Consider the following 24007-nt stretch of genomic DNA (forward strand, 5'->3'; position numbering starts at 1 on the left):
CTGTCATTCTGTTTCTCGATTGGCCAAATACTGTTGACTTAGTCGCGTTTGAAAAAATTGTATCGAACATTAAAATTGCGTGCCAGGTGTTACTGCAGAAAATTATAAGGAAAGAAAATGTGATTCCCAAAAAGGTATACGACCTTACAGAATTTATAAGAAGAGTACCCAAAAATAAATAAATAAATAAATAAATAGATAAAAACAGGCTCTTAACTTCAGTCTTTAAAATTTTATGTATTTATATCTTAAAGAAAACTAAGCTTTCAATCTTTCATTACACATATAGTAGACTTAGTACTGTATTGGCACCCCTTGTAGACTATTTATATTTCATTGGATCTCGGCGTTATATGTATTTTCTGCTCATGCTGCTAGTGAAGGGTTTCTTCTTCATATATAAGATTTTAATTTTCGTATTTTATTTTACATTATGTACATTCTCGTCAACAAAGATTTCCCTTTACATGATTCAAGTAGTATCTGTCTTTGACTTGTCTTTATCTCCCAACTTTCAAGCATGTGTATTTTTAACCACTACGACAATCCTTTTAAATAATCAATATAATTTCGTTCTCTATGACGAATTTCACTAGTTACCGATCTTTAATTTTCCTAGAACTCATTTCTTAATGGCAGGATATAAGTTGTTTTGTTGTTACATAATTAAAGATAAAAGTTTTAGGTAGATTCCATAAATATCATATGTGTTTGTTGAATTTCTTTTCCTCTTATGCAAATAGCGCCGACAAAGCGGTAGAATGTAAAATGAATGTATTCAAATATTCCGTGTGAACAGTCATCATATGAAAATTCAAACAAATTAATTACTACCAGGTATTTATTTCTAACTCTAAAAGTAATATAATAAACAGTTGGGCTAAGAGCGCAAGATACGCCCGTCCGTAAGAATAGCTGATGGTATAAATTTTAGAAAACAATAACTTGATTTCTGATTTCCAAAAAATTAGTCTGTATATATAGTGAGCGATGTTTTTCTTCAGTTATTCAAAAAGTATAAATGATCTTACACCTGTTTGACATGATGAAAGTATACAATAGCATTTAAAAGGGGTTCTTTGTTTTTGAACTAGATAAAACTATAATAAACTACAGAATTGAAAACTGGAAAAATAATTCATTATGTAATAATATTATTATGAGGTAAGACCTACAGTTAATAGTACAATTCCTTCTACTTCTACTGTAAGGAAGTCCATATTGCCTTGTGGTCAGAATAATAAGTTTCTAGGGTACCACTCTGATAATTGTCAGTATTCCTAAAAATCAAATCTATTGTAGAATTGAAGTCGTTTGTTGGTCCCAGTATAATACAGCTTTTCAAAACTGTAAGTAAGCAGCAATCTTGTGTCGTGGTAATTACATCAGATTTGACAACAATATAGATTTTTAAGTGAATAAAGTTCCGTAACTCTGGAACGACAAATAAATAATTCTTCAAAATCGAAAGGGAGCGTTCTTCCGTGAATATTAATATTGTGCTAAAATTTCATTTGAATCCGCAAAAGCGAATTTGAGTGATGGACGGAAGGACCAATGAACGAACGGACGGACAGTGGTATACCATTATACAACCATAATCTAGCATGTCTATAAAACTGTATGCAACATTTCAAGAATAGTATCAGTACAGCTGAGTTACTACATCAGATTTGACAATAATACAAATTTTTAAGTGAATAAAGTTCCGTAACTCTGGAACGACAAATAAAAAAATCTTCAAAATCGAAAGGGAGCTTTCCTCCGTTAATATTAATATTGTGCTAAACTATCATTTGAATCCGTAAAAGCGAATTTGAGTTATCGCGCGACGTGTGGACGGACGGACGGACGGACAACGGTATACCATAATACGTCCCGTCTATATAGACGGGCGTACAATAAAAGTGTCAAAATAAAAATGTATTGCACAGAAAAATAAAAAAAAATGAATCAAAACAAAATTGTCTAACTGAATGAACATCAGGTGCTGCATTATAAATTTCTCTTCCGGGTTCCATTTAATGGTTATTTTCATATTCTTATTTTCCATTGGACTGTCGCAGCGTCCTCCTAAAAACCGTTTTGACCAATAAGCAACGTCATGATCAAAAGCAATCCCAGAATGCAATACATGCAGTTTCTGAATCGTTCCACTATCACACCTGGTACCATATAGCTTTATCAGAATTCAAAATATCTAAATAGGAATGAGGCCTTTTTTGCATGTAGAATTCCATCGTTTTTATCCATCAGATAGCCGTCATCGCGTCTCTTTCAGGGAAATTATTTTACACTTTTTCCTAAAATATGATATGAATAGATTAGAGTTCAGTCATATTGTATGCATTGGCACATTTATACATAAGAATTTAATTCAGTATTTACTATGAAAGGTTTATTAAAACATTACACTGTGCTTTGAGAAAAAATGATCTTCGACAAGGATGTGGTCCAGTACGCCGTTGGGACCCCTCTTCCCACGATCCGCAACTGAGAAAAATAGTTATCTATATTGTTTGGCACGCAAATTATGAAATCTTATTTCGTCTTAATTGTTCTTTTCTCAACTCAAGCGCTTTGCTATAAATTGTGATGAACAATTCGATTTTTTAGATAGTTTTTGACGCCTAAACCATGAAGAAGATATGTTGCCCTTAGATCAAAGTTAAAGTAATTGACACAGTCGTTGCAATGACTAAGAGAGTGTTTCCATTTCCGTCTGCACCATGAGACCCAATTTGTTCACCGTGACATAATTTTCATTTCCTCTTTCGTCTACCGCGGACTTGACTTTATATGAGCAACTCGACAAGTGTTTCTAGAAAAGCAAAGGACGGTTTTAATCTACCGGTGCACCTGGTCCATGCTCCCAGTTTTTAGTAGAGTACGACTTGCCTATTCACTTTATTTCTTTGTACGCGTTATTTTGGTTGTTCTATGTTCTTTATCCCAGAAATTCATTCTTTTGATTTCTGCTCGAATCTTGGTTTCTTTGATTACTCTTTCAATAAAACAAACTTCCTCCATTTGTGTCCTTCCTCCTTGACCAAACTTTGTCTTCAACGACCTGCATGGTGTGTTCTTGTAAGAAGCAGGTACTGCTTCCTCGTTTTTGATATATTATAAGTATCATGAAATGTATTTTCGAACTCTTTGTCTTTTAAAACGTATCAGCAGCGGATGTTCAACATTTGATGTTTATATACAAAACTTTGTGTAAGAACGCTAACCTTTGCTGATAACTTAGCGTTATATAACGCAAGACAGGCTTTCTGGTTGGTTTGTTATCTTTGAGCAAACCAGGTTCTTAACTGAGTAATAAATGCTCAATTCAAGTGATAGAAGGTACAATGTAATTCAATTGTTCACCGCGTCATATCTTTCTTTTCTCTTTCCTCTACACCGGACGTGACTTTATGAGGAAATCGGTAGGTGTTTGCAGGTGATACTTATCCTACCGATGCACCCGGTCCATGCTCCCACTTTTCGTGGAGTCTGGATTGCACGTTTACTTTTATTTCATTTACGTGGTATTTGTATGGAACCTGACAAAAAATGTTTCTAAGGTTTTTTAACGTGTCAGTATACAAAAGATGCTTGTATTGAAAAACCAATGAATTTTTTTTTTTTTTTTTGTGTGAAGTTTTACTCTTGATTGGATTTATTTAAGCATGGTATAAAAATATAACTGCCTATTTCAGAACCAAGATTTGAACTAAAAAAGTGATATTTATGAATTAATAGAAATATGTTTAGGCACTGAAAATTTTTACCCTGAAAGGAGGGGGCTGGGATTTAATGTTGGATTTTTTTTTCACATAAGCGTAAGATTTTTATTTATATTTCAGGAGCAAGCAAATTGAAAAATAAAAAAAAACAAGAAGGAAGAGACTTTATTTTCATATGAAGATGTGGTGTGTAACATATTGAACAAATTAATGTTGCATGATGTGCAATGCATTTGGTGTGAAGTTTAGAAATGACTGAACATCTATTTGTAACGTAATGGAATTTACTGCCTGGATAACTCTTTTTATTTGTCTCTTTCTATATTATTATCATAAATCAATGTAGTAAAAGAGGGTCTTATATAAGCACCTTTAAGGATGAATGTCTGTTACGTTTTGCTTCGCTATCTTCGATACGGAAAACGTGTTCTGTATTGTACTTTTGTTGTGAAAATTGTCGGTTCTTATATTACCCTTGTAATTCGTACAAGATGTGCATGTTTATAATAATGAAAATGTGAGGACATATACATTATGTAGACTGAAGAATGTGTGCAACATATACATGTACAGCACTACAAATTAGTTTGATTTACTGGTACATTGAACATGTACTCTCAATATAAGTGATTATTTTAGGTAATTCATGGCAACATTATATTATGTATATTTGTTAATTTTCATGGTTTTTACATGGTTGTATAAAGGATTATGAATAATCCATGTACAAAAGTCACTAAGGGTAATATAAGAACCAACAAATTTACATTTGTCGTAAATGGTGGTCTAGGGCACTGGACGTAGTGCAGGCGATGTTGCCATAAATATCAAGCGGCACGAGTTCGAGTCCCGCGGAGGGAACGACCAAAAATTTGCATCGCAAATTTGACAGTTCTAACATCGTTGGGAATTTTTCAGACCCTTCTATACGTTTACGTTATCTTCCCTGCATCAATTTGATCCGATGCAGCAATGTAGCTAATAGAGTCATCACATTCTGAGACGTTGTATATATATATATATTACGCCAAATGCAAATTTGTGCATCCACGTTTATCTGGGACCAGTCGCGGTTTCGTAGGGGGCGGGGTGGGTGTACACCCTCCCTTAATATGGGAAAATATTCTGTTTTTTTTATGTAATATTTATTTTTCATAAATTCTCCTCCCAAATTATTCATGCTCCCTTCCTTGGGTCTTTATTTCTACTTATACCCATCCTGAAGTCCTTGAACTGCTCGGGACTAAGATAAAATTGCATGCGCATTAATTTACTCTGAATCCTAGCGTTCGTGTCCAGTGGTAGACTTTATAGTTCATAAAAATATAATGTAAATAGATAAATAAAAAGGGCAACCAATATTAAGATAAATTGTCTTTCTGACTTTGTTAAAAGTTGATGATGGGTGTTTTTACGGTGTTGACTATCCTTGCGGATCTCGCATGACCGCCCCTTACGGGGATTCTGTTAGTAAATGTCTGTTAGTAGTTCGAGGTAGCGGAGCCCAGCCTTCGGGATACCCGGCCGAAGAACTCAGAGTATGCCCTACTAGCGGCTGGGCTGCTCTGTTGACGCTCTGGCCTACTCCCAGACCCCACGTGGGTTCGAGAGCGTTTCCCCGCTCTAACTGTTTGGGAGTACGTCAACGTGAAGAGTGTTGTGAAAAGATTAGGTATGATCTATTTTTATCTCTGTGTGGTCTTATGATAACAGATAACCGATACAATGTGTTTTGCGCAAACTAATTCGGAAATAAGTCAAGGCATGTCATATTACATTTGACGAAGTTACAAACTAGTAAATGAAGGTTCCTTACATGAAGATGGAAAAGAACAACTGATACGTATGGAGTTTGTAAAACACGTTGTATTTCGATCGTCATCCTGATACTATCATCATCCCATGCATGACCTTGTGTCGGGCTCGTCTCCAGTTGGTTTTATGCAGTCTAAAAGCAGAAATCAAGAACATTCTGTAATTTGATTAACTTGCGAGTTTCAAATTTTCCAATAACTCTATGTACATAACGCTCTGTGTGACAAGGAAAAGTTACACTGTTTATACCTTATTTTCCCTAGTAAATTTTGGTTGTTCGGAATGAAAACACGGCGGAATGGAAATACTCTTACAAATACGTGCAACTAACCATTTTAAACTACATTCTGGTCAACTAAATTCTGATGTAAATACAAAACTGTGCACTGTAGTACATATGTACGTGCGCACATTACATCTAAATGCGTGTTATTTATGGATTTCGTATCGTTTTGTGAAAGATTGGTTTTATTATTAATGAGGTTTAAAGGCTTATTTAGAATGTAGTACATATAAGAAGATTCATTTGAAATATTCATTACAAATTCAGCACTTAAATTTCAACGTGCACGTTGCGTTTAAATGTTTTTACAGAATTTGAATAATCTACCCGAGCGTGACTCTATAAAATAAAACAAGAACAAGTGTATCGGAAAATCATTAATAATTTATTTTCGTAAATCTTTTTTTTTCATGAAAAATACAAAAGAAAATGTGTGTTTACAAAAACTTATATTATTTATGCAGTAACCTGATTCAGAATTATGTACTAGACTCAGTGTAAAAAAGTCAAAATTTAAAATCGTTAAACATGTCTGATAAAAACACCGATTTAACAATGCTAATACTCAATTTTAATTGGTCTACTATATATATTTGAAATCACTATATACTGCTTCCTACACCGTCCAGGAAAATAAAAGGATTTTTTTCAAAAGAATGTAAAAAATCATTCATTGCGGAATAGCATTTCCCTGTAATTACAGAGCTTTGTTCAAATGATCTGTCCCAGTCACAGGTACTTGGGATCGGGATTTATTATTATTATTATTATTATTATTATTATTATTATTGTTAAAAAGAAAAAAAAATACGAAATCATGTGTTATACCAGCAAATAGTGCATTTATACTATCCATATGAATTTTTCAGATATATGGCCCTATGGGAGTCGACTGGTCCTATATACCAATCGACCCCATATATCTGAAAACTTCATATGGAATAGTATAAATGCACTTATATGTTTTAATGATAATATAACCCTTCTAGAACTATATAAGTCAAATCTGCTTTTTCCCTAGTTCTGATGGTACAAATAATACAATTGATATTGGCGCTTTTCCCCTGGCCATGGCCATATGTTTTGCCGATATGCACTGCTTGGGACAGACTGGTACTCCTATATACAATGGTCTATGCGTGATACATGTATATTGAACGGATAAAGAAAAATGTATGGTTTTAAGTATAAGTATTTTTTATATGTATTTTAGTTGTCCCTCTTTCTTTATGCTGTCTTTTCTATCGCCTTCCTTATTCTTTTGTCGTTTGTTTGAATTTGTAGTATAGTGAAAATTTACTTTTGTTCCAGAAAGCGCGCCAAATATTTATCTCCCTTCCTAAGAACTCTTCTCATTTGGATACAGACAATAAATGGATTTGAGAAGAATGAGTAATATATTATCGTATATCTTTTGTTATTTTTAGAACAAATCTTAGCAGTTGGTGCATAATTTAAGTAGGGGACATAATTTATGCTGCAGACACTATGTAGAATACCGTAAGTAAGGTCTGCAACGTGTTAAAATGTCTTTGTTTACGTTTTCGACCATCGTTTTTTTGCTAGATTTTCTTATGCGTGCATCCTGACTCGTTATTTTCAATGCAATCTATAGAGATCAATAACACCACACTGTTTGAATTGATGATTCAGAAATGAATCTTGTATGAGGATGCTGCTTACAAGCTGCTGCATGTGGATAGACATGCTTGTATTCTTACTAAATGATAAAGTAGGTTTAAAATCTATTTTGTCAGTTTAACAATGAACAAAACTTCTTTCTTGTGACTGACACACCAAGATATAGGTACACATTTATAATTGTTTCCTTACTCATCATGATTTTTTTCATTTAACAAATTTCAATTTATTTCAGTCTTTTTTATTTTTGTGCATGCATGTACATGTAAGCTACATTTTTGTATGAGTAATTTTTTGAAACTTGTACATTTTGTTATTATTCAATTTTTATGTATATTTACAGTATGAATTTTAAGAGGTGTTGTTTACAATTGTACATGTACAGTACACAAAACTAATTAATGGAAGGGTTTCTACATGTACGTGCACATTGTACTTTGTAGCTCATCCAAATTTCTGCCATCCCTTGCCAAATTATACATGTAGTTACATACATGTATTTTTTCTTTGTAAAATAATATTAAATTTGCAGTGTTGGATTATCATTATAAGGGGGCCTTGTGTCATTCACATTCCTGTTGAAAATATCTTATTAGTATGTATTTTAGCAGACTGTTGAAGAATGACCCATTAAATTTCTAAATGCCATTTCAACACACATGTATCAAAATAATGGTCGTAATTTGAACCAGTTCATGTATTTTTTTCTTTGTGCATTGTACATTGAATTATGTGAATGATGGGCTAATGAATGATTGTATTATGTGAATGATGGGCAAATGAATGATTTTCTGACCTAAATTATTTGCAAATTAATGGATGATTGGGAAAGTGTATTTCTACATTCTTGTGTAGAAACTGATGAATTTGAAAATTTATGAAAATAGCATATTTTATGTGTATATGCATGCATACAAAACTGTTTGACAGATATTTTTTTTGGGCTACTCTTAGATGATTCTTCGGATCGGTCACTGCATGTACTTTATATAAAACTCAAAATGTAGAACATTCATTCAATATTAAGCATACATTAACATGTTAAGAAAAAAGCTAGAGTCAACTGCATTTTTTCCCAATCAGTTAACCAGTATTCATTGTGAACACATGTTCATGTACATGTAGAAAAATAGAAGTAAGCAGTGCTGTTTGTAAAGACCATGTACAGTTTACTAATTTGAATACAAATGTACTACATGTACATTATACACAGTGTAATCTCCCCAGGCCATTATAGTGCTGTACTTTTTGCAGCGCTATAATTTCTTAGCACTGTGCTATCAGTAAATAATTTTATTAAAAATGCACTATTGGCACTGTGCTATAATTTTGGAGGAAGGCAAAAAGACCTGTACTATGATAGTAAGCACTGTGCTATTAAAAATTTATGAGGAGTACACTATTGTACTTGTACATTTGTATGCATGTACTGGTGCATGAAAATTGTAAAGATGTTTACTGTAAGTCTTATGCACAAAAAGGCCCAAGGTTTGTAATTCTTACAAGAGGTACATGTGTATAATAATGAAAATGTGAGGACATACATTATGTAGACTGAAGAATGTGTGCAACATGTACATGTACAGCACTACAAATTAGTTTGATTTACTGGTACATTGAACATGTACTCTCAATATAAGTGATTATTTTAGGTAATTCATGGCAACATTATATTATGTATATTTGTTAATTTTCATGGTTTTTACATGGTTGTATAAAGGATTATGAATAATCCATGTACAACGGTCACTAAGGGTAATGGGACGTTACCACATTGTGACTGAAAATACCAGTCCTTTAATATTTGAATTTTTTATCGATTCATGTTAGCTTCTACAATGCAAGGTCCTGGACTAGATTTAAATGGATTGGTCCAACCAGTGGTAATATATGACCTTTATGTTAATGGATGTAAAATTCTGGAATTTCTTAATCAGAATCTCAAAAGCTCCTTTCAGTATACTGGTAAATACTTTTAGGGCATGAACCTTGGATCTGTTCTTATTTAAAACTGATTTTATTTTTTTGTCTTGTACCCCCCCCACCCCCCAACCCCCCCCCCCCACCTGAATTTTTTTTAAATAACAAGAAAACTGATCAAATGTCATGGCCTCCAATATACCTTAAAAAATATGAAATTTGAGACAAGTAGTTAATGGAATCTTTGATGATCGATAAGATTTAATTCTGTGCGTAATGTTCAGGCCAAGTAAAGAATATGGTTGTTTCCTGCTAGCCTACATGTACTTACCCTATTTTTTTGTGTACCTAAACATTTTATTGTTATTTTGGTTCAAGCACCGCTGAAGTCTAGATTGTTTCTCCATAAACCTAATGTAAAATGTTGTTGAAAATTAAAATAATTTTGCTATCTATATGTATCTGCCTTATTTATTTCTGCTTGTAGCAGGAAACAATATTATTTTTTTAGGCTTCAGCTATGTGTGTAATGAAAGAACTTTTATATTATAGAAAGTATACACTTTCTTATCACGATCAGATTTGTGTTTTGTTATACTTAGGGCCATAATTCGACAAATCTGTTCCTGTAGTAATTTTAGATGCATTTAATTGAAGAATTAAACTTAAATCTCTCTGTGATGTAATTTTCCATATTTCTTTTTGTTTGACCTTGACTTTTTAAAATGAAGTTTTAAAATTATCTTGAAAGGTAATTATGAATTTAAAACATACAAAGAATTAATGTTATACTCAGGGTATTTATGATTTAAAAGTGAAAAAAAACTTTTTATGTACATATATATCCTGTGAAGAAACAGAAATATGTAGTTACAATTTATTCGTACCATTTAGGAATAAATCATATTGTTTGGGACATTATGATGAGCTGAGTTCTTTAAAAGAGGTACATTATGAAATATTAAGAGAGTAATCATACATGTACTTAATTATTTTTAGTACCATTTAGGAATGAATCGTATTGTATGGGACATTAAGCTGAGATGAATACTACAAAGAGGTACATTATGTAATATTTGAAGAAAGACATCATACTTAATTTTTTGCTGCTTTTGTATGACATAATTGATATTTAATGATGAAAATTCATAAGCATGGCACCTGATCAAAGGTTTTTCATCTTAATACAGAAAGTGTAAAGCCTGATAATAAGGCTGTGAATTTGCATGCAGTGAAGTTTTTAATCAGTAAACCTGATAATAACAGTAGAGGCTTGTATAAAATTGGCTTCCTCAAGTCCTTGTCTTTAGTTAGTTAGAGATAAAGGGTGTACATGTTACCACTTAATTTGCAGTTAATTGTCAGTCATTATAGACATTTCTAATCCATCAGTTTGTTTAGGTCTAGTACAATTAGACAAGAACATGTTTTGTATGATAGATATGGAGATAAATTTTTACAAGGGTGGTATAACAATATTTTGAATTTTATATGCTTTACAAGGGTGGTAAATGCACTGATAAAACATATATTAAGAATCTTACATGTACTTAAAATACTGCTGTATTTGTTTTACAAGGGTGGTACACTGATATTAGGAATCATACATGTTGTACAGGACTACTGTACTCATTTTACAAGGGTGGTACACTGATATTAGGAATTATACATGTTGTACAGGACTACTGTACTCATTTTACTTGGGTGGTACACTGATGTTAGAAATCGTACATGTTGTACAGGACTACTGTACTCATTTTATAAGGGTGGTACACTGATATTTGGAATCTGACATGTACGGTACTACTACAATGTAAGAGTTTGGAACATTGATCCTACATACTGGGTCCTACTAGGATGACATTGAGTCAGGAAATAGATCACAAGCCAGTGTTTAGCTTTGCTGGAGTAGTTGTACAATTCACCAGAGATGGGGTAATTGTAATCGTTAATCAGTTGTATTTGATTACACTTCTTCAAGCAATAATTGTTATCATTAATCAGTCAAAAATCTGATTACATGTAATATAATTTAATCAATTACTTTTTTAGCTCACCTTGCCGAAGGCCGTATGAGATATTGCCATCACTTGGCGTCCGTTGTCGTTAACAATTTTTCAAAACTCTTCTCTTCTGAAACTACTTGACCAATTGGAACTAAACTTGGTATGAATGTTCCTTGGGGTATCTTGCATAGAACTGATATGAGGATTTTTGATCCGTGGAAAAACATGGCCACCATTGCTAAAAATAGAACATAGTGGTCATGCAGTATTTTTTTCGCATATATCTCCAAAACAGTTATGATTAGCCAAATTCTAATGGGGTAAAAGTGTGCAGCATGATGAGATCTATCTGTGGTCAAATTTTCATTTTAATCTATTAAGCCATGTTGGAGTTATTGCCCTTTATTAATGTCTTTTTGATATTTTGAATGTTATTTCTTTCAAAAATCTTCTCCTCTGACACCACTTGACCAATTGGAACCAAACTTGATATGAATGTTTCTTGGGGTATCGTGCATTGAACTGGTGTGGGAATTTTTGATCCGTCGAAAAACATGGTCGCTGTTACTAAAAATAGAACATATGGAACATAGGGGTCAGACAGTAGTTTTTTGCGTATATCTCTTAAACCATTAGGTTGTGACGGGGTGAAAGTGTTCAGCATGATGAGATCTATCTGTGGTCAAAATTTTGTGAAAATCTGTTGACCCATGTTGGAATTATTGCCCTTTTTGGACGTTTTTTGCTGTTTTTAATGTTATTATTTTACAAAATCTACTATTCAGAAACTACTGTACGGAATTTAATGAAAGTTGGCATTTTTGTTTTATAGGGTATCCTTAACAAAATGACCGATTTTTTATCGCTGAAAAAACATGGCTGCTGTTTCTAAAAATAGAACAATGGGGTCAGACAGCAGATTAATGCATACATCTCCAAATCTGTTAGATTTAGCCAATAGCTTTCAATTGCTGAAATGATCCTTATTATAAAGCTTACAAATGTGTCCAATGAATCAAATGGAGTCAAAATTGTCTGACAACTCCTTGTTAGAGTTATTGCCTTTAAAAGGCAAAAATTTGACCAGGTGAGCGATTCAGGCTCCTGGGAGCCTCTTGTTTAAAAACACTGTATTTTAATTACTTTATGGTTACATTATGATTACAGTGGAAATATTAAAGCCTCAAATAGTATCTATGGATAATGCATTATGTCAACAACAAAAAAAGAGTAAAATGATTGTTAATCAGTTGATGTCTTTGTGTAAATTTTTCATTTGTTTTTTTCTTCTTTTTGTGAAGATATAACAAAATGTTAATTCAATAACAACAAGTAAAAAAAATCAAATTATGCTAATGAAAAAATGTTTGTAAGAGCTATCAAAAGGTCCTATAAAATTGTTTTAATGAATTTGATAAGATGTCCAAAAGTAAAACCCAATGGTACATTAAATTTTATCTTCTCATTGCAAATGCCCTTGGCTATAAACTGATGGACTGCCAAAATGTTAAGTGAGTTCATTATATGATTTTAAGCTATATTTGTGTACAGTGAATGTTCCAAACCTTTCAATCAATTCATATTTATTTGCAAATTCATTGTAATCAGATGTAATCATGATTACTTGCCAATGTAATCATTAATTTAATCAATTACTATCAGAAATGCTATAATCATTAATTTAATTTAATCATACATTTGACGAAGTAATTGTCATTTAATCAATTTCATTGAAAATAATCGAACCCATTTCTGCAGTTCACACCCTATGTCTTAGTATAGAGGATTAACTGTTTACCCAGCTGACATGTAGATCTGTTCAATTCCTTTTTGGATTCAGTGTCCAAAGCTATTTTCTGATTTGGCTGCCCACTGATTACAGCTCTGGACACTGAATCCCAGAAGGGATTCAGATCTATTAGAACTAAAAAAGTTACCTTTTACAATGAGTCAAAGTACTTTGTACATGAACATTTATAGAAACCATGTAAACAAGACCAATACATGTCAGGACCTGTATCACCGTCATAAATTTGTATCTTCAATACATGTATGTATATGAACAGTAAACAAATTAAAAAACTAAGTGTAGATTACAAATTTCCTTTTGAAGACCTTTTGGTGATCTCAGTACGTATTTACTATTACTATAAAGGGTACATGATGATGCATTTGTTGCTTTTCACCATATCTGTTCATTTTTCTATAATGTAAGCATACAAAATGTATACTGCTGTAAAAGTGGTTACTTTCAACATGCTTAAAAGTGCAAAATATAATCAAATTTGCAATAATAGGAGGTGCACAGCTTCAGTATGTATGTAAACCCTGTGCGAAGTTAAAAATATATTGGGTTAGTACTTTTTGAGTTACAGAATACACAAATTACATGTAGGTACCCCTAAGTGTGATTGAAGGACATGCAGACCATTGATTACACAGATAAAAACAACACAAACCTGGGTTTATTTTTCATTGTCCATTGTCATAACTTTGGGTGGACTGGTATATTCATACAAATCCCAAAATATTGGTAAATAAACTTAAATAGTAATAGACAGGAGAAACAAGTACTTCATAACAATATACATGTACATGTAGGTACGTTGTACATGTACACTCATAACTTGGCCAATGGGAAAGACACTGTTTTGTTTTGATTAGCAACAGAATTTATCATATAAAAACTTTTTGAGAATGTTGCCCCTTACAAACACTTCACCAATCAGGACTATGAAAAACATTTAACTGATATTTTGATTATCATGTATCAAATGTCCCATTTTTTTTTTTCAATTTACTGGGTATTTTTTTTATTATTATTTTAATGAACTTTAAGATGACTAAGTGTATAATAAAATTTAATGCTTTTATATAAGCTTTAATAACTTTCTGTCAAACAAGAAAATTTTATCTGACAAATTTGTAGTGGTTTAATTGTGGTTTTTAAAGTAAAGTAAATGTGTGAAATCTTGATTATCATGTACTGTTGATGTAGAATGTACTTTATAAAAGTATTGCAGGTGACATTCAAATATTTTCAAATGATAAATAGACTTTCATATTTCATGACATGATGTATATGTACATGCTCGTGTACTTACTTGTTATAAATTAAGTGCATAAATATTGTATTAAAATAAGACATGTACAGATGTTTATTTTTAAGTATTTAGTTTTATAAACCTACCTGTTATCTTTGCTGTGTGTCTTTTTGACAATGTAAAGGTTCTATTGATCTCCTCTTGCACTATCATTACCTTTGTACCAGTAGTTAATGTTCATAGTGATGGGACCTACTGTCTTTGACTGAAGTCATTGGTTTCGTCATACTGTTTCTTCTGGAATTATTGATTCATATTTATGTATTATTGACATAGCATGTAAGCAAAGCAACCTTTTTAATGTCATGGATGTATAGTAGTTTGTAGAGAAATTCATTTAAAAATGTGAACATGTAGATAGTTTGAACAATTTCTGTTTACTTTTGCCATAATCTAGTGATGCTCTATAAATTATATAAACAGCCCATATTATGACGTGGTAGTACTAAATTCATGATGTACAAATTATATCTGGACTGGTAGTCTGCAAGAAATGCACTTGTATCATAAACTTAAGTTCTTCCTTGACCGCTATCACCCTAACACTAATTGATGACTGTATCTGGTTTATTTAGGAATTAACAGGCATATATAGTGTGTGTAATGAATTCATGCTAGACAATGATTAATAGAGAGACATGAAAAAAAATGTTTGGATATATTTGAGATTACGTTTTCTTCATGTACAAAATACAGCTGTCCAATTTCGTCTGTATGTACTATCCTCCTTGCTAATTATGTTATACTCCTCAATAAGCTTATTCACAAGTGCCTAAGCTATGGAGTCTGACTGATACATGTATCTGTTACAATACCCTGCACTAGTACACCTAAAAATTACAAATATTTAACCTTGAAGAAATATGATTCATGTACAATGTATATGTAAGTATTTTTCCCAGATATCTATTCTACATGTACAGTAAATTTGAAATGGAGTTGTCTATCTTAGCACTGTTCTTATATACATAAGCAATGAATACACTTTTCATTATACATGTGCATTAATGCTCATGGAGAAATTTCTTTCCTGTTTCTAATCACAGATCATTGAAAAATCTTTATTCAGTCTAAACTATGCTCTTTTTTTTTCTTGAAAAATGAACCTTTTTATTTTAAATGTGAAACCATCATTGTTTTATATTATAGAGAGATAATGAAGTGAGATAGGATGCCTCCCAGCATTACACCATGGAGAGGAAGTCGTCCAAATCAACAAAATCCCAACAACAGAACAGATACTATAACATGACCTATCAAAGTAATTGTATGTATCATTTGTTATTTTAATACTTGTTTGATCATAGAACTTACAGTACAGAAAGAGACGACATAGTGGTAAACCACCGAGTGAGTGGAAGCCAATAACATAATATTTCTTAAGATTTCTTATCAATATTTTGGGGAAGTCTGTTAGTCATTTTCAAAACAACAGCAAAATATTGGGAATATATCTTTCAATAAAAATAATTGTGGGTTTCCACTGACATAGTAGTGTACCACTATGTCAGTAATCAGTCATGGTATGTCTGTTTCTGTACTGTATAGATACATTGAGGGTCAATAGAAGCATAAGAGCTTAAACAAGTAAAAAAAAAATATGTGTCAGCAGTGTCACATAAAATAATATTTCAATATATTCACCTAGAGTTTTAAGGCAGGATTTGAAAATGAGTAAAGCATATCATGACCCTTGTATTAAATCTTACTGGTAACTGTTATATGTTTAACAATAATGTCATATATTAATTAGAACCAAACATTTGGTACATGTAACTACATGTATTTTACAATCTGATCCCTTTTAACATTTCTCAAATAATCTGCATGTAAAATTGTTTTTTAATTTACAAAAAAACCTGAAATTTTGATGATATTTGAAAAATTAAATTCTTGCCACATTAGTGCCAAAGTTGACTGTTATATGTTAACAGCAGTGTTCCAGTTCAAAATTTAAGAACTGGAAAAACCGTAAAAGGATACCTGTTTAAGTGGTACATTGTATATTTTTGGTAAAATGAAAAATATGATATTGTAATTTGAACATTTTTAGGGATCAATCAGAGCTTTCCAGTTTAAATAAAATTGATTAAAATAAAACTGCAATAATTTTTTTCAATGTTTTCCAAATGGCAGCAGGATTTTTTTTTGGGATGGAGGTGTGGGGTAGGGGAAGGCTTCAAGAAGGTACACAGGTATTTATGGCTAGCTTAGACACTGTGAATGTATATATTGTCGATTCTAACTGTCTTGGCACATATACTGTTTTGTTGATGGCACATTTTGAACTTTGATTTTTTAAATTTTTGGTGGTGAAAACTTGATTTAAATTTTAATGCATAAAAAAGATTACCATTCATAGGCATCTTTATATATTCAACACACCCTGCCTGATCTGGATTAAACATTGCTGACCTGAAGGACCATTTAATTATAAAGAAATAAAATCAGTGATATGGACTGAATCTACAAGCAAACTCTGAGACCACTTTGAAATTGAATTGGAAGTTATTGGCTAATTGTTAAAAATATAGCATGGATACCTTTTTTTAACCATCAGTAAAGCATTGATACCTTTTTTAACCATTAGTAAAGCATTGATACCTTTTTTTAACCATTAGTAAAGCATTGATACCTTTTTTTAACCATCAGTAAAGCATTGATACCTTTTTTTAACCATCAGTAAAGCATTGATACCTTTTTTTAACCATCAGTAAAGCATTGATACCTTTTTTTAACCATCAGTAAAGCATTGATACCTTTTTTTAACCATCAGTAAAGCATTGATACCTTTTTTTTAACCATCAGTAAAGCATTGATACCTTTTTTTAACCATCAGTAAAGCATTGATACCTTTTTTTAACCATCAGTAAAGCATTGATACCTTTTTTTAACCATCAGTAAAGTTTGCATTATAGTTTTTTGAAGCTATTTGATATGTCTATTTACCTGTCATGTTTCATTCATATGAAGATGGAGTCTTAGGACATGTTGAAGCATAGCATATATATATATATATAAAGGTCTGAAAAATTCTCAACGATGTTAGAACTGTCAAATTTGTGATGCAAATTTTTGGTCGTTCCCTCCGTGGGACTCGAACTCGTACTGCTGTGACATCTATGGCAACACCGTCTGCACAAAGTCCAGCGCCCTAGACCACTCGGCCAGCTAGGCTATATAGCCTGTTATAACAAATTTTTCAGAACAAATTTTTGGGAATTTTTCAGACCTTTCTATATGTTTACATATCTTCCCTGTATCAATTTGATTCGATGGAGCAGTGTAGCGAATAGAGTTGTCACATTCTGAGACATTTGTATATATATATATATGTATGTATATGAATAAAATATGTGCCATTTGAAGAATAAGACCTGGATCAGAAATGAAATTCTAGTGTATGACTTCTGCTATATATACAAAGAACATGTTCATATGCATGTTAATGTTACATTTAATTTTGTATTTTACATAAATCCATTATACAAACATATATGTAAGACTTTCTTTCATCTGCATATCCATATTTCTGGCATAAAAATACAATATAATAACCATGAATTGTTTAAAAAATGGTTGAAGGTAACCATGCATTAAAGTGCACATGGTTTTAATCTTACAAATATAAAACATTATTGTACTTACATAATCCTGCATGTCCACTGATTACCTGTTACAGGTGTATACAGGTATTCATTCAATAACAGATGACCAGAAAATCTTGCAGTCATAAACTTATGTATATAATGATCATAATCTTCTTCCTTATGGTGTAAAACAAACAACTCTGTCTTTTCAGCTCATCCATTTGGGGTCAATTCTAAGTATGACCTCAGGATGTAAATGATAGGGGCACCATAAGGGTAAAATAATATTAATGCTATTTTTATGATTTTATACCTTCCCCATTGAATCTGTTACAATAACTAAGCCAGATATTTAAAGGCCTTTAAAGGAAGTGTCTTGTAAGAAATAATATTTAAATATCCTTTATTTTAAGTGTACATGTTAAATGTACATAAACTTTATGACTCATGAATATTATAGTGTAAACAGAAATCTGTAAATAAAGCTGCTAATACATTGGATCATGTTTATCATTAACTGCCCATAGGCATAACTAATGTATTTTATGACTTGTGGGCCTGACATATTCTGATCTGGTGTTGCATCAGTGCTGTTCTTTAATAGACCATGTCACTGTTGAAATCACCACATAAAATTACTTTGATTATTGTCTACAATAAGGACATATATATAGTGAAGTGATGAGCAGATTATATCTTCCGTTGTTAATTTCTACTTGACCTACATGTTAATACTGTGTTGTATTTTTGAGGATTATTTCAATCTGGAATGTTGAACGTATATATAAGGATAGTTTAATCAGTTATCACCTGAACAGTGTTATTAATGGGTAAAGTATGTGCATAGTGGGGTTTCAGAGAGGTGTAAATTTTACCTGGATGGGGTCCTTTTGTATACAATCTTTAAATCGGTTTTAAAGAAATTTTTAGATGTTGATTTTAATCTTTAAACTTATGCTAAACGTCACCTTAAATCAGTGTGTAACCAATATCTCATTGAAGTTAAATGAGTCTAATAAATACTTGTGTTTTAACAAAGAAATGAAGATTTTTTACCTGTATAAGGTGACTAAAGGGTGTTGAGTGCACTGATTCTACGATACATCTTGCTTGTTTACATTGTAATCTGTGTCTGTGATAGGAAATAAATGTGGTTTATGCATTGGCAAACATTTCAAACTGTGACAATATTGATAATAACAATACAGTCTGAAATTTAATATTGGTTCGAATTAAATTGAAATTGACAATCAAGCTTGATTGTATGTATAAATTCTACAGTTCTTTAGATTAAGATGAAGGATTTAAAAAAAGAAAACCAACAAAGAGACATTGTACATATGTTCAGATGAAGTAATCACACAACACTTGTTACATGAGGATTTTTTAATTGTTGTAAACTAGACAAGGAAGTTTTCCCATCCGTTATCACACATCTTGTGTATTGGAGTGCAATTGATACTGTGCATGACTCCCTACCATCATCCCCTGTAAAGTAACACTCTGATAACCTTCTTCTGAGATGTACTGCCTTGTAAAAATGCCTGGGATGTGATTGAATGCCGGGGAATATTTTGCAAGTGAAAATATTTTTGGTATTGTAATAAAGATTTTACATGCCAGTGCCTTGTGGAAATGTTTCGTATTATTGATAATGCACCTCCGCGAGGGACCGTTATGGAAACTAACCATGATTATTTTACTGTACTTCCAGATGGAGGAGAGAGCCAACCCTTACCTACATGGAAAACCTACTGTAAGTACACTTGCACACTGTACTGTATTTTTATTTTCTGGTGTTCTTACAGATGTCTTATGGTAAAAATTAGAATACCTAAGTGTACATGTACAGTGTACCTGTTAATATATCAAACCCTGCACATTAAAGATCAAAACACTATTTTCACTGAAAAATATAGTAAACTTTCATCTTATAGAAGTATTATTGTTACTGTATACTGTTTTCTGTTAACATATGGTATGATGACTCACAAATGCTTCAAAATTTTGATTATTTTTTGCAATGGTAGAAAATTATATCTGTACACTCTATCATTTAATGATCGTGTTGTTGGAAAAAATTGTAGATGGGTAGACTATGTATACTACCTATAGATTTAATACACTTTGTCATAGATATTTCCCTAATTCTTCAACAAACAATTGAAGAGCAGGACTATAAGTTCTGTTTTCCCACAAAACTTCTGATGACTGGCTGTATGTGTATGTACATTTTTTTGGAAAATCAAACTTAAATAGTGACTTTGAATTGGTTCATTGTCAACTTGTGGAAAATTTGGTTGTAAATGAATCATTTCTTTGCTAATAGTATCCAGAATAATTGATCATAGTTTCAGATGATGAAAAAATTAACTACTAGATTCATGTTATGACAATATGATAATTATCAAACTCTAGACTCTTTTTCTTGTACCCAAGTCATTTACCTAAAATAACTCTATCCAAAATTTGTGTAGGCATATGCATTTTGTTGTATTTATTTATTAACATGTAAATTACTGTACATCAGGGAAGCATATATGATTTTCATACTAAATTTTGTATTCAAGATTTAAATAGTATTTAACTAGGGTAACCATACCTCATAGTCTGTCAGATTTTGAATTGAATACAAAGATTATTTTGAAGGCTGGAGCAGGTCCCTATGGTTTGATATTGATCCCTACAAATGTTTATATTTAGCTTTGATAAAGTTTCAAAATTATATTATAAATGACTTGAATCTTTGAATTTGACTTAAACTGTATTCACATCATGTGCATGCCTAATACATTTGTATAAATTTGAATTTTAATAATCACCTGTTTTGGTTTTTGTATTCATTTAAAGCATTACAGATACCATTTTTGATTGACATTCTAATATATGCAGACTTTAAATGCAATTTGGACTTTGAGATTGTATTACTTTTTTTAAATTACTGGGTTTATTTTGTCAAGATTCTGAACAATGAAACCAGGAAGGAACATATTTGAGTTGTTGGTGAATATCTGACAACTTCACAAAGCACAGTAAAAAACCTTTTTTTAAACAAACTGAAATTCTTACAGAAGTTTCCACCATCTTAGTCACTCTATTCACAGGCCTGATAGTAAGGAGAAATATAAACAATGTTGGAATTTTAAAATAAGTTATTTTTAATGTTACAATTCAGTCATTTTTGCAATATCATTCTCAAACTTGAAAGTCAAAATGTGTATTCTAGAGACTGAGGTGTATTTTTATGAAGCTTCGTCTTCCCAATACTTGTCTGTGACAGACTATAGTTTAATGATAAACAGCAGTTCTCTGTAAAGATTATACATGACCAGACATTTTGTTATGCAAGTAGAGCATATGCAAGACTGAACCAAACTTTCTCAAACCAAGCAACACTAAAGTTGTAGTCTTCTAAAATGTTTGCCTGACATTTAAAAATAAATTGATAGACTGACCCAAAGTTTATGGGTAGCACATTTCCAGAAAAACGATAAAAAACCAGTTTACTGTTAGGATTTCTTAGTTATCTGTAAGCACCTTTATGTATTTTCTTTTGTGTAGATTTATTTAGTAACTTACATATAATTGTTGTATATTTTATTTCAGTATATACACTACAGTTGCAAGCTCCAAAACCAAAGAAAGTGGCATGTTTGAGAGAAGTAAGTAAAACATTTTGTTTTGTAGATTTTTACATAATCATCCAAAAGTCTAAAAATTTGCTGATTCACAATAGCTTGGTATTTTCAATAATGAACAAAATTCCTGTAGTTTTACTATGTGTAGGAGGTATTTGAGATAATTTATTATCAAAGTTTAAGACCAAAGACTTCTGAAAGCTTATATTTCCTGGTGGAAGGTTAGTCAAAAGGAGATATTGACAACAGGGCTTACATAAACTTCGTGAGAACAGGAAAAATAATGACAATTAGTCTACATAATTACCACATACACTACACTTTCCACCAGTTTACAAAATATCCTCACTAAACCATAGCAAATAAAAACAAACAAAAACCCAGTGCCAGCTATACCCTATTGTTATTGTGTTATGTTACAAGATAATTTAAAGATATTCATTGTCATGGTTTTAATAACATTGTGAGCATATGTAAATATTGTTTTATAACCTAATGTTTAAATCCCTGTTCACTAGAAATTATTCAGCATTTTTCAATGATAATATCTTACATGCACAGTTTACATGACCAAATTTGCTTTTTTATTGTTTAAGTACCATGTATGAAATTTAGGTACTGTCAAAGGTAGAGGTGATTCATGGTGCAGGAAACTCAACGAACAAACAAATGCTTTTTCAATATACATACACCTTTTTTTAACATAATTATATTTCTTTCTGCATATATATCTGTTTTTTGAGAAAACCATACATTCATTTCCTTCTTAAATCAATGAAATTATCAAGAATCATAACTCTTGAAAACTGCAAATTTACAGTCTATATAATTATTATCTCAAAAGTGCTATAGCGAAATGTCACACTTAGACTGTTGTGGTCTGTAACTGCTTTTTAATGAGAAATACGTGAATTATGTTGGTTTTGACACACATGAATCACCTCCTGTCTGATATTTATAAAGACTGCTACTTGAAAGGAGATAATGTTTTTTGTTGGTATACATTAATTGACAATTATCCTTTGTAATTATATGACATATTGACAATGAAAAAAGTATCTACTAAAAATATAATGTGTAATTTTGTTGTTATTGTCATGTTTGGGTTCAGGTTATCTTGAGTTGTGGATGAATAAATTAATATTTATAGTTCTATTTACAATTTTATATAATTCTGATTTCAGGTTTTTAACAAACCTCTGTTTTATGGTGAAGAGTAAGTTTACATACATTCATATAAGAGCCTGTGCTGAAACTTTTATATATTGTCACTAAATAATTTAGTAGTTACTATGGCACATCAAAAATTGTTAAAGTTAACATACAAATACATGCACACTTATTATCTGCTGCAAAAATGTCATATTTCTGGAAGATTTGATTGTCATGCCAAATGCCAATATATATCAAAATTGTTGATGTCATAGTTTCATTTCCCACTTTTCACAGACCCAGATCTTGTGTACAAAGTTGTGTTGCTTAAAAGGTGAAAGCTGCTACATTGCCTAGTTTGTGAAGTTCCGTTGGCTGTGCGGTTTACACTATTGCATGCTCCATTTTATCCATTCTATTGCCAGGTATCATGGAACAATAACAAGGGAAGAGGCAGACAGGCTTCTGAACCAGGGAGATGGATCTTATCTAGTCAGAAAGAGTGAAAGGGCCCATGATGCCTATACTCTAGCTATACGGTAGGTACTCACTCAAAAAGATAGCCTTAGTCAGGGACACACTACACCAATAGCCAACATACATCACAGGATAGGATCAATGAATCCTAAACACTCGCTATATGGTAGGTAATCAGTCAAAAAGATAGCCTTAGTCAAGGACACACTACACCAATAGCCAACATACATCACAGGGTAGGATCGATGAAACCTATACACTTGCTAAATGGTAGGTAATCAGTCAAAAAGATAGCCTTAGTCAAGGACACACTACACCAATAGCCAACATACATCACAGGGTAGGATCGATGAAACCTATACACTTGCTAAATGGTAGGTAATCAGTCAGAAGAGATACTACACCAACACCCATCCATTACTACAAGGTAATCAATGAGACAGGATTTCTCAGACACCAATACTCAATCAATACACTAGTTACATGTATACTGTAATTGATCTGTAAAATTACATGTAAGTCCCAGTGTTTATAGACAAGGTATTCAGTAGGTAATCAGTCAAAAGAGATGCTAACAAGTGTTTCAGCTAGAAAGTAGAATTGTCAGGATTATTTCCAATTTTTATGAAAATTCTTTTTGTTTTTCTTAT

General features: G+C 31.9%; 1 protein-coding gene and 1 long non-coding RNA gene across 11 annotated transcripts in view; one reads left to right on the forward strand and one right to left on the reverse strand.

The window, feature by feature from the left end:
* Positions 1 to 823: 823 nt before the first annotated feature.
* LOC148611433 (uncharacterized) lies at positions 824 to 18537 on the reverse strand. Of its 4 annotated transcripts, XR_015924128.1 has the most exons (6): positions 15173 to 15313; positions 14587 to 14737; positions 11448 to 11634; positions 9722 to 9801; positions 5548 to 5679; positions 824 to 2303 (listed from the first exon to the last, which is right to left on the reverse strand). It is a non-coding gene; the product is annotated as an uncharacterized LOC148611433 (long non-coding RNA). The 4 variants fall into 4 exon arrangements; XR_015924127.1 differs by lacking the exon at positions 9722 to 9801; XR_015924126.1 differs by lacking the exons at positions 824 to 2303; positions 5548 to 5679; positions 9722 to 9801; positions 11448 to 11634; positions 15173 to 15313 and adding exons at positions 11689 to 11963; positions 18149 to 18537.
* The window catches only part of LOC148611434 (N-chimaerin-like), a 40036-nt gene continuing 23208 nt past the window's right edge, over positions 7180 to 24007 (forward strand). For 2 of the 7 annotated variants that reach the window (XM_088592050.1, XM_088592056.1), the window contains exons 1-4: positions 19138 to 19846; positions 21697 to 21752; positions 22913 to 22944; positions 23306 to 23419. In XM_088592050.1, coding sequence (XP_088448176.1) covers positions 19726 to 19846; positions 21697 to 21752; positions 22913 to 22944; positions 23306 to 23419 — 323 coding nt within the window. In that variant the 5' untranslated portion in view covers positions 19138 to 19725. Of the gene's footprint in view, positions 7330 to 10125; positions 10142 to 10207; positions 10337 to 15649; positions 15768 to 18779; positions 18921 to 19137; positions 19847 to 21696; positions 21753 to 22912; positions 22945 to 23305; positions 23420 to 24007 lie in introns of those variants that run through there. The other 5 variants (XM_088592052.1, XM_088592054.1, XM_088592055.1 and 2 more) reach the window with 5 other exon arrangements.

This window comes from Perna viridis, chromosome 7 (genome assembly GCF_037379345.1).
Source record: "Perna viridis isolate PV_CMFRI_1.1 ecotype Kerala chromosome 7, ASM3737934v1, whole genome shotgun sequence".
In the NCBI taxonomy this organism is placed as follows: domain Eukaryota; kingdom Metazoa; phylum Mollusca; class Bivalvia; order Mytilida; family Mytilidae; genus Perna; species Perna viridis.